Raw genomic sequence first — 12,472 nt, forward strand, 5'->3', positions numbered from 1 at the left:
TACCAACAGTCTGACTATATTGGAAGTTTAAGAAGATGCTCATCTGAGATGAAGCTGAGGTAAGAAAGAGTTCTAGAGCAAGACTAAGTGATCTGCTACAAAGTGTATCCAACTATTTTTAACCCTGTCTAAACCAAAAACATATGAAAACCTAATAATACCCAGAGGATGCATATTAAAATATTTTTGCATTGAATATGAGCACATGAAATGGCTTGCAAATGTACTGTGTCATTTGTGTCACTTGGGAATTTTGTAGTCACACAGGCAACTTAAACAAATCAACAGTACTTTGGTACAGACTTCAAAGAAGGTAAAGGCTTGAGCCACAGCTGGGCCAAGAACTCTTCTAGAAAACAAACCCACAAAGTTGCAGAGTGACCTAGTGAGAATGGTCCACACCAATCATGGCGTTAACACATGAAAAATGGGTGCTCTTTCCAAGACTCATTTATCAAAGAACAAAGGCAGTTGTGGGTACAAGGAGTCTCATGTGTCCTATTGTATGCAATTTGACTACAAGCCAACCACTTTATATTTTAAATATGACATAAATTACCTAAATCAGGATTTAAAAGACTAGAGAGGGCATGGCCACTTGCTTTTTGCTTGAATTTTATTTGTTGATATAGCTGCATATGTCTGAAGGTGGATAAACCCTCCAAAAGTCACATTGTTCAGAGCTGAAACGCAATATTCAACAATGCATGTTGGTGAATTTGCCTTCAGCCAAGCTGGCAGGAGGCTGCAGCTGCCCTTTGCCATACAGTATCCCTTTCTTCCTTAGAGGATCTATTCTACTAGTTTTAATGCTTCTACTAAGCCAAAGCAAACCACACAACAAGGTTTCCTGCAGAAGCAAGTGCCATTTTTTCACTTTTGGCCACAACATGTGATGATCATTTGTGGTTAGTTCATTCAAAAATATTATAATTTAATTTGGTTTCAAATACCTTCTCTTTCCTCATTCTCCCTTATTTAATACAGTTTGGAGTCCTATTGCTCATTAATCAAGATCTAGATAACTTAAGGTTTTATGTCATCTCTTACACAGAAACAAAGAGAAATACAGATAAAGGAAAATAATGTATGGAAAGAACTGATTCATCTCATCAGAATTCTGAATTTAGTTTACATGAGATCCAAAAGCATTTTCCTGCTTTTCATATCCAAGTCCTTAATGAGGCAGTTTTGTCAAAGAGAAATCTCAAAAATAGAATGTTCCAGTAAGATGTCTTTTAAATCTGTCTACTCTTTGTGTATGCTAAACTCATCAAATGCCTTTCTAAAATAGCTACTGTTTTGCAGCAAACGAAGCACAGACAATTGAATGTGTCAACACCACTCGCGGAGTCACGCTAAGATTCATTTATTTTTGTCAGGCACCCATACTAGTAGTGAATCAACTGCACTGCATTTGTAGTCAGATGTCACACATACTGCAAACCTATCTCAAAGGCTTTGGTTCTGCTCTCAGATGAGTTGTACACTGCAGAAAGGTCTGCAATGACCCAGGAGAGTTGGCACCTGGGAGCATCAAGATTGCCTTTGGCTAGCCCCATTTCTAAATTATTCTAAAAGAAAGGAAACCTCTTTTTAGTATACTGCTATTCAAGAAAAGCCTACTTTGTCAGATTAGAATAACTACAGCAAAATATCTGGTGCATCATTTCCAAGGTGGGACCAAGAAAGTAGAAGGACCAGCTCAATGGATGGTGAACAAAAAGAAAAAGATTATGAATCAAAAGATAATCCTTATCACAGGATCTGCAGGACCTCCATTGCTCCTTAGAGATGGATTCAAACCTTGTTACTCTGCTGAGGATACACTTCAGTCTGGAATTTCCCTGTCTGGGAACTGCCTGGGAAAGTCTGGATGAAACTTGGTGTGTCTGCATAATGCAAAAAACCACAGTGGTCCAGCATGTCCTGGACAAAGATCTACAGAACATTCTTATTTAGAGACTCGCAGAAACAGAAATATTTATTCAACTAAGCAGCAAAACAGTAACATCTGAAATCTCAGATAAAGAAAAGACAAGCCAGACAGACCTACTTTGTGCATTAAATAATGAGAATGCAGGGTTTTGCTATAACCTTTATCACGGGAAGGATGAATGGAAAGGAAGAATTTTTTGGTCTGACCAGGTAGAAGAATAAAAGAAAAAAGGCTGCAATGGGTTTGAATTGCAGGCAGCTCAAATGGCTGTCATTACTACAGCCATCAAAGTCATACCATATAAGCTCAGTAAATATCACTCTTCCAGATGTTGCTGTTTCTAAGAATATATGTGAGGTTGTATCCTAGAGCATATGGTGCCATTTCAAAAGTTTCACCACAGTAGGCAGCTGAGTGGGAGGAGGCAGGAAGGGAGAGAGTATGCATGGATATCTCTCAAGGCCACTTTTCCTTTGGAGTTTTCCACATGCCTGTCATTGCTGCAAATGCCCATATTGCAAACAAGAATCAAGTAAATTGTGATGTAGTTTGTTACCAAGTGGAAGAGTTAACAGCCTCTCTTATCTTGTAATCTCACAGACATAGGTTATTTGCTTAACAGACTAATTTGACTTTGCAAATATTGGTGCAATGCAAGGAGTAATTAAGTTTTACTGTAAGCAAAACCCATTTTCCTTCCCACTAATAGTTAGAGCAATCACTGAAGTTGGGCTCCTACTCATGGCTGGAGGTGTAAACCCAGAAAGCATTCTCAGGATACCTCTGGCAATGTTCGGGTGGCAAGCATGGACTATGGTATAGGCCACTAAGACATTTGGATGGTTTTCTAATATAACATAGCTAAAATATGGTGCATGTTCTGTATTTTCCTTAGATGTTTGCCCAAGGAAAGGGGATTGTTTGAAGAAACCACCTCTTGCACCTTTTTTTTAGAGTGACGAATATTGTGCTGTATCAGTGGCTACACGTAAAATGTTTACACTATTCTTTTTCAAAATGTATAGATCAACACAGAGTATTTAAACATATCAGAAAGTAATAACCTGTAATAGACGGACTTTAAAATAATTGCTGAATTGGAAAATCATTTTATTTTAAGGTCTCAGCCTTAGTTTCATGACTCTTTATAGACTCATATGCATAAGCTGGAGGTACAACTTTGTTTTCTATTACTTAGCCATTGAGCCAGCTAGTCTCTTGACCTTACTTGGATTTGCACCAGTGGCACAAATTAAAATGTTTTAAATTTGATTAATGAATTATTAAACCAGTTATTTAATATCTTCAGCAAGATCTGCACCAATGGCACACAGTTGAAGAGCCATGTCTCAGTGCTGATCCAAACATCCAAATAGTTGTAAACAGAACTGAATAAAGAAATTATAGTTAAGGAGTCACTGAAAAAAGAAGCAGACCTACATGACAACAAAACTATAGAAATTATACTGAATACTTATTCTAAATATGAAGTGTCTGATAACTTTCAATGAGAGTTTTAATCATCCTTTCCCACATTGTAATGAAGAGAATAAACTGCTATCTTCTTGTAATGATACTGAAGGCTCCTGTTTTTTTAAATTAAGATTTCTACAAGTTACTACGGAAATTAGTGCAGGAGCCTCTTGTCTGCTCAAACTGTTTCCCCAAATGAGAAAAAGATGTAATTCGGTAGTGCTCATGATAAACTGAGAAAGCCACTCTGTTTCCTAGCAGACACATAGAACAAGCATGGCTGGCAGAGCCAGCTTGATGAAAAGGCAGTGCTTTACTTAACGGAGGGATATTGATAATTACCAGCTGGCAGACAAAACAATGTAAAAAATTTGCTAAGAGGTTACTGAATGGAGTTATACTTCAACTCTGACATGACCAGGGTAAAATGTGACTATCAGTTTTGTGACTTTGATGAGGAAAACTTGTTTTTCTCTGGATAGTCAATGTGAACTCCAGTGTGGATTGCTAGTGCATTACCTAGAGTATGTCCCTGCAGTAGAAGGTTTCTGCATCACACACACTTGTTTTCTTACTCTGTCACAAATTTGACGGCAGGACATCACCCCATTCTCAACCTTCTCTTGAACTATTATGGATCTACCATCTAGTCTACAAGGCTTTTCACATCACAGTAACAAACCCCCTATTATCAATTTCAGCTTCTTCTTTACTCAGTCTTTTAAAAATTTGTAAACTTATTTTGTTGCTTTAATACAATCATCTACTTAATTTCTATAAAAAAACCAAACTCATACGAATCCTTCTAGTACGCACTTGTAAGTGCAGAAATAATAAACCTAATGCTGCCAGTGAAATCTGAATTTTGCTCCTCCTTCTTACCATCCACAAGAGCAACAAATCAACAGGCTACACAGGGAGACTGAGATGCTCTAAATAAACAATACTGTTTTTAGGGTGTGAGAATCCTCTGCAGGAACTACAAAATGTCAAGCTCGCACTTTAGATAATTTCAGATATGTTTGCAAAAAAAAAAAAAAAAAAAGAAAAATCTTTTTGCCTTGTCTATAGCAGAATATTCAACAAATAGTGTCTGAACCCATGAGGGAACAGCAGTATGAGCACCAGCGATGCAGTATATCTTCAGTAACCATGCTGTTTTGGGTTCAGGCTTACACCCACCCACATATGTTGTATTATACCATTGCATAACCAGAGATCCCTGGAGCCTGGATTCTCAGTCTCTATGGCTGCACACACTGCAACTGCTGTGCCAATACAGAAATACTGATATCGTGTGCTGGTGCACCACCCCATCAAAGTGCTACTAGAGCCACTTTCCTATAGACAGAGGATATTTCTTCAGCCCTTTTTTTTTTTTTTTTTTTTTTTTGGTGGTAGTCGTTCATCTAAGAAAGTGATATGCTAAGTATGCTAAGGAGAAAAGTGGTTCATTTATGTACGTGCCAATTCAATAATTGCTTTTGAGTAGGCAGTCAAACGGAGACTAATAAGGACTCTGCTATTACTGAGATAGCACTGAAAGAGGAATGCCCAAAAATATAAAGATCTTTTGAAGTTAGGGGACTTGAATTTTGACAATGGGTTATCATCTGTAGTTGATGATGGTGCTAATAAATGTGGAAGACATTTGCCCACATATTTATTCAAAATGAGTTTAAATATTTGCTTCCTGAGAGTATCCAACGTAACATAAGTAAGACAAAAAAATAATACAGTAAGTTGCTTTATCAAAAGAACTGTTGCTCTGTCCGTGTAACAACAGCTTCAGTCTCAGAGTAAAGGGGAAGGGCTGACAGGTGAGAGAAGAGGCCTGGAAAGGTAGAGAAAATACCCTGCTGAGCCCCAGGGAAAAAAAAAATCTGTATATCTTTATTTCTAGCCTGGAGAACAGGAGGCTCAGGGGTGACCCCCTCACTCTCCACACCACTGAAAGGAGGCTGCAGCCGTGGGGCTCGGCCTCTTCTCGCAGGCAACCAGTGACAGGACAAGGGGACACAGTCCCGAGTGCAGCAGGAGAGGCTCAGGAAGAGATGTCAGGAAGGCTGTCAGGAAGAGATGTTTCACAGAAGCGGAGATCCGTGGGCTCCCGCGGCCAGGCGCAGCCGCCGTGCCGGAGCGGCTCAGGGGAGGCTGGAGGTGCCATGGTCTACTCGGCAAGGCAGCTCATGGTGGAACTCGCCGACCACAGAGGTCTTTCCCAAACTAATGGAATCGGCGCTTCTGTGATGTCATGCTAACCAAGAGCAGGGATCATTACCCTCCTTGCCATCTGTCCTTTCCCCTTTTCCGCAGCCTCAGGAATTAAATCGCCGGCCCCCTGGGACCGGGGTCCCGAGGCTCGGCGCGCACTCTCGGCGCTGGATTGGTGCTGCCTGCGCCGCGCGCGCCGCGCTAGTCTCGCACCCCCCGCGCCGTCGTAGCCCCGCCCCCGCCCTGGCCCCGCCCCGCCCCGCCCTCGGCCCCGCCCCCTCTGCGCCCGCGCCGCTCCCGCGCCGCCCCCCCCGGCAGTGCGGTGCTGCGCCGCGAACATGGCGTCGGAGGGGATGATCCTGACGAACCACGACCACCAGATCCGCGTCGGCGTCCTCACAGGTACCGGGCCGCGCCGGGCACGGCGCTGGGGACGCGCGGGGGGCGGCCGCGGGTCGGTGCGCGCCTCAGGCCGCCCCGCGGGGCGCCCCGCCGGCCGTCTGTCTCTGCCGTGCGGCGCCGCCGCCGCTGCGCAGGGAGCGCCCCTCCGCCGTGCGTGCGGTGCCCGAAGCCCCGAGCCGGGGTCGGGGCGTGGGGGCGGCGCTCCGGCCGCCGGCGGACGGCGTGAGCGGGGCCGGCCGGCGCTGGGCAGAGCCGCCGCAGGCGGGCGGGCGCCGCAGCCGCGGGGACTGACCCGGGGATAACCCGCGCGAAGGGGACGGAGCGCGCGGGTGGGCGAATGCCGGCGGGGATGGGGCCGGGACGCGGCCGGGCTTCCTCCGAGCGAGGCGGAGCCGTGAGTGCGAGGGCGCTGGAGAAGGGAGCCCGCGGCCGGCGCGGGCTGCGGGCCGGCGGGTGCCGGGCCTGCCTTCCCCGGGCGGGAGGCGGCCTCCGCTCCCGGCCGCGGGAATGCCCGGGCTCGGCACGCTCCGCACGGCAGCTCCTTTGGGATGGCTCCTTCCCCTCCCCCTCCCTGGCATTTACTTTGGGAATTGGGAGGGGGTGGGTGGGGATGCTTGTGCCTATGTGCTCTCTCTTGGGAGGGGGAGGAGGGCATTTATGATGCTGCTGCTCATAGCGCACGGATGATCCCTTAATAAACCCGTGGCACATGACCTGCGGTGGCTGCACAGAAGGGCTCCCGGAGCCGGTACGGGTGTGACAGGCTGGGGGCTCCTTTGCCGGGCTCTCGGCGGGCGCCCCGGTGCCCCGCGGAGCTCGGCGCGGCGGGGGACGCGCGGCGCGCCCAGGAGCGGAGCCACGAGGCGTTCCGGTGTACACGGGCGTCAGCGCCGCTTCTGTGCGAGGAGCGGGCGAGAGATGTCGGCGAAATTCTTAGACGTCAAGCTCAGTAGGTTTCACCGGGAGCCTGGGAAGACATGACTGTTCATGGAGAGCAGCGTTGTGAGCTCGCTTAGGAGTAGGAGGATGCTTGGAGTGGAAGAGGGGACACTGACGGGAGAGGAGGCCTGGAGTTTTAACCCTGAAGTTATTACCGGTAGCGGTGTTTAACCCGAGCGGCACGTTGGGAAGCGGCCCGAGCCCGCGGGAGCCCCCGCCGCTGTTCCTCTGCCGGGTGCTGATCCCGGTGCCGGGAGCCAGCGGTGTCGAGAAGGCTGGAGCCCTTCCCCTCCTTCCCTTCCTGGGAAGCGCTTGGCCGCAAGGTGATTGTGACGATAAACCGCTAGAAAAACACGGTGAAATCCTTAGCGTGCTTTTAAATTCTAGGCAGTCAGATCCTTAATATGGGCAGAGCATGTTGGACCAGATGCAAAAGTCACATGGGGGGGTTTGCTCCCTTTGTTCCTGAAGGACAGGATATGTGTGCCACTACCTATTATTGTAAAAGTCAAAGTGGGGAGTGCCAACAGTATGCATATTTTTCTTTGCATATTTTGTACAACTTCATGGTGTGTAACTTGGGTTATTATTTTCTTTTGATCAGAGAGTTGTAATAATTTTCACATGTAAGTGTTCCCAGAATGCAGTACCAGGCACGTGTGGTGTTATAATAATTTAAATAATGATTTAGTCTCTTAATAGGTTCAGATAGTCTTTCAGAATACACTTATTTTGTACTGTAAATCCTGTTCGATCATTGTTAAACTCTTTTAACTTTGCATCATAATTTGTAATTTCATTAAGAAGAACTTCTGGCCTAAAACCTTTTAGGTTTTTTTTTAGAGGAAAGCCAAGAGGCATAACCAAACGGAACAGTATAAGTTTTTTTCACCTTAATGTAATTGTTTTGAATTCCAGGCTAACAATTTTTGCAAATAATTGTTTTCCCATTTTGAAAGGGGACACCTTGGTTTCTTACAATTTTCCTAGTCCCTTTCTTGTATGTGTTTGTAAACCTGAAATAAAATGTTATACAAATGTTGTGGCACATATTTGGCCAGCCTTAATTATTTTCTGCTCCAGCATCTCCTTTAACCTGGGAAGAAAATATTTGTACTTGGGGGGATTTGGGCCCTCTAGTTGTTTCTGCTGTTTCAGCTATGAAAAGACAGCAAATCAAAAAATGTACTCTTCTGATTTTTTCTCTTTATTAGTTCATAGAAATGAACTAATAATTGCTACTGTATGGAGGAATAAGTGTAGAAATGAAAAGGTTAGGTATGTGAACTGTTTTTTTAACATTTAGATTAGCTTAGTGATCAGAAATAAGGTAATTAACATAACATGACTCCTTTAGCCTTTTCTAATTAAGATCATAGGCATATGTTTGTTTTCTTAGCAGTATATACTTGTGGTCTTATCTGCACAGGCATACAGATTTATGCTCCCGTTAGACCTGGTATACTCAGTTTACAAAGTAATTCATACTGCACCTTATAGTCATATTCAGATGGAATTTAAATTTACTTAGAAAGGAATAACTCTGTTGAATTAATTTGGAATAACGTTGTGTGTTTGTTTTTAAATGAGGACATATAAAAATTATTTGGGCACATTGTTATTCTTATCTGTTATAGAGACTGATGCACATGGCTCCAGAGTATATTGAGAGTGAGTAATGTTTGTCATCAAGCTTAGTTTCATTACTAGTTTTCATCTAGAAACAAATGTGTATTTTTTCACTTGTGGCAAATTTGGACAGGTGCAGTGGATTAGAGAAATAGAAATATTGATTGTTGTTTACTAAAGTAACTTAACTGTGTTCAAATGCAAATTAATGCAGAATGTAGCACCTTGGGCTTTTTTAACAAAAATTACTTGTTAACTTCTCTTATTCCCAAACTGTCAAGGTCTTTTAGTTAAGAGTCAGTAATAAGAAGAAAGTCCATAATTAGGCCTTTTTTTCAACATGAAAGAACTGTCTTCCTGAAGTCAGGAAAAATACTTTTGTTTATACAGCATCTGTGGACATGAAGATGGCACTCATGCTTATTTTTGAGTCTCTGTATAGAAAGTTGTAGAGTTAAACTTCTTTACTGAAACAGGAGGAAATTACAAAACTGTGAAACTTGCGAACTACAGGGTTATGTCTTATGCACATAGGAAGCCTCAGGATTTGTGGATAGAAAATTGAATTCTAATCTTTGTGTGTTATCATTTCAATAAGTTTTCTAATTTTTCAAGAGTGGAACCATGAAAGTGTCATATTCAGCACCAGTGTTTAATGAAGTGTTCAGATTAATGATATTGCTCACTTAGGTTCCAAACCTAGTTTTTCCCTCTGATACCTTTAACATGTAGTGGAGGCTCATGAGCTACTAATAGAGCTTCAGTATTATGTTGTCGTGAAGTTACTTTTATGGTAAAATGCATTTTAAAAGCACCGTGATGCTAACTGTGAGATTGGGAGATTTTTGTGATGGAATAACAGAGTTGGACTAGCCATGTCCAAAGCTTTGTCATTTCAGTGTTCTGGCTATCTTCTTTTAAAAAGGAAACAGTCATAGAGAAAGAAGAAATGTGGGGTAGATAAATTAAAAAGAGGATTGGTCTCCACATTTACAGTAAAGGGCATGGTCTGTATGTACTGCTGTGTGTCAGTGCTTCCCTAGCAAAATACAAGTACAGAATTACTCTGGTTGCCCCTTGCAAGCCTTTCATGTTCGGGGTATCTCTTACAGAACAGTTGTTAATCAGTTAACCAGTGGTGTCAGGTTGCTGGACCTGGTGTACTAAGTACAGAATTTTGTAATGTTGAAGTTGGCTAGAAAAGAGGAGAAACTGTGTGCTCTGACCAGAGTTGAATCAATATTAGGTCATCCTTCACTGGTAGTGGCATTGGTAACAGTTATATAATCTGTGACCTTTCTTGTTTTGTCAGTGACTAAAGAAGACCCTTGACTGGAGCTGTCCAGAGAGTTCTGAATGATGTTGCCATCTCCAGTAGCCTAATGGAAAAAAACATACTCTGGTTCTCTCTGGCTCCTATTTTGTGCTTTTTTCCTCTCCATCCCCATTATCTTCTTATTTGCTTCTCTTCTTCTTTTGTCTCCAGTAAGCATTTAAAGTAGCTGGCCAGAACTTGAGGTTTTGTTACATGTTTGGTTTTTTCAGAATATTAGTGATAAAAATTTGTTAGGTGCTAAAGATTTTGGGTTGGCTAATACCTCTTCATTCAGTTTGTCTGCTTTTGAGGCAGGTCTGTGAGATAGTCCTCACTGTATACAAACACCATTTTCTGTCTTTGCTCTTAATTTTGTATTGTTTCTTCCTTGTTTAGGAAAAAGCTCTCAGACTAACTTTTTTTTCAGGATAGTTTTACTGTGTTCAGTATTGCTTTCAATGTGGTACAGCCTTTCCCTTTCATAAAGGGAGTAAGTGGTCTAGGCAACTTTTTCTTCAGATACATTGTTCTTCCTTTTTCCCTCTGTGTAAAAATTAAAATATTTTCAATAATAGCTGTTGCCATAAGCCTACACAATAAAGCAGACAGATGTTTCTGAATGTGTAACTCAGACCTTGATGTCCAGGTAACCCTGTAGTGTAAAAGATTGCAGCAGTGTCTGAGACTACTTAGTTGGTTGAAATGACTCGGAGTGGGGACATTGTCACTGAATGTATCACTTTGAAGCAAGCTTTCTTCTGAGATGGTGAAGCCCTTATCTACATGAGAGCTGAAACCAGAGAGGTTGCCTGGGCAGATCTGAAGTTCAGTGATATGAATGTTTTGTAAAAATTATCTTTGAGAAATATGGCAAACAAAATAGTTAGGGTATCACTATATATTGGCCAGACTGTTTTAGAAATATATAGGTTGTCTGTTTATGACTAAAATGTCATATGTCTCTTTTCTATTTTATGAGGTTCCTTCTCATGAATTTCCTCTAACTCTTCATTAATAACATTCAAGTTGCAAGATCTCTGAGCAATGGTGGTTCTGCTCATGCTTTGCAGTTAGTGGGAAACTTTATTATAGAGGTGTGTGTGTGAGGGGGAGAACTGACACTAGGTTTCCTTGGAGTTATTGTCAAATTACCCTAATTGTCTAAGTTGAAGTTGCTTAATTTTTTGTTTGTGATCTGATTTCTGTCCAGTATTGCACCTTACTGGGGATTTCTCTTCAAAACATCAATTAAAGGCAGTAGCTTCCCCTGGGAGCCTAAGTTAAAGAAATGCTGTGCTTCTGTTAAAACATTCTGGATTCAGAGTAACATTGATTTTCATCTGTCTCAACTGTAGGACTGTCATAATGTTGAGTTTATCCATAGAAACTAGGAGATCTTCTCCCTGTTTGCCATTTGTAGCTATACATGTTTCTTTTTGACTTTTTATCTGGCTAGGATGATGAGCTTAATCTCATTAACATGATCAGTAGAATTGCCTAATTTCCTTTTTGTAGTCTAACTGTGCTTTACCTTTTAAACTTAGAAGAAGAAAATCCTTGCTTCTCTCTCCCCACTGTTTTTTGGTGTATACTGTGGAACAAAAATAGGTGGCTGAAATCTCTCTGGTACAGCGGACTCTTGTACTTAAATTTTAACTTGCTTATTATAGTACAGTTTGTTTTGAATGGGAAGAAGTAGAAACACTGAAACTAAATTAATCTAAAGAGATGAAATCATACCTGTATAGTTGGGAAATAATACCTACTTGTGTACGAAATGGCCATTAATTTGGAGATTTATGTGTATGATCTGGGGTAAGAAGTCTTGTGTACTCAGTGTTTCTTGATTTGGAGTTTACTTATCCAAATACAGTTGAAAGACTTCCATCTTCACCCACGCTCCATGTCTGTGGTTCATATTTAGCAGCACAGAGCATACCCATTACAGCATGTTTTCATTTGCTTTTCTACGTTTATATTTGTCTCCTTTTCCAGTACTGCAGGAAAACTTTCCATGTTATTTACCTTAGAAATTAGTGATTGTGAGTTTCATGAGGACCAGCTTAGCTCTGGGATAACCCTTAGTTGGTCTGCTGGCTATGTTAATTCGACAGTAACTGAATATGTGATCATCAAGCTGTGTTTTGGAAAGTCAAGCATACAAAATTCTGATACACAGACACAGAATTCTACCTTTAATGTTGATTTAGCCATAGCTGTCTGGATTTTTTTTTTTTTTTTTTTAGGTAAGCAAGTTGTCTGCGATTTGTGAGATTGTTATGAAAGAGCACATGATAACTAAAAATTAAAACAAATTTTAGTTCTTGTTAGATATTTATAATGTCTCAAAATGTGGATTAAGGAAAAAAAATACATTCTGTTCATATATGTAGATGCACTATGCAACTCTCCACTTCTTATCCTGGAATGATCTTATATTTGTAGTGTTGTATATGAGAGAATTCTTCTTGAAAGTTTAACAGAATGCCTGAAAAAGGTGTCCTTGGAGAACAGGAGGGTGATAACCATAAGGTAGAAGCCTTTTTCCTGTGGGGTGTTTT

General features: G+C 42.0%; 1 protein-coding gene across 12 annotated transcripts in view; it reads left to right on the plus strand.

The window, feature by feature from the left end:
* The first annotated feature begins 5,904 nt into the window (after nt 1-5,904).
* Nucleotides 5,905-12,472, plus strand: part of GPHN (gephyrin) — a 269,966-nt gene continuing 263,398 nt past the window's right edge. For all 12 annotated transcript variants that reach the window (XM_077784085.1, XM_077784087.1, XM_077784094.1 and 9 more), the window contains exon 1: nt 5,905-6,028. In XM_077784085.1, the coding sequence (XP_077640211.1) occupies nt 5,965-6,028 (64 nt within the window). In that variant the 5' untranslated portion in view covers nt 5,905-5,964. The remainder of the gene's footprint in view (nt 6,029-12,472) is intronic.

Source organism: Lonchura striata, chromosome 6, assembly GCF_046129695.1.
Source record: "Lonchura striata isolate bLonStr1 chromosome 6, bLonStr1.mat, whole genome shotgun sequence".
Taxonomy (NCBI): domain Eukaryota; kingdom Metazoa; phylum Chordata; class Aves; order Passeriformes; family Estrildidae; genus Lonchura; species Lonchura striata.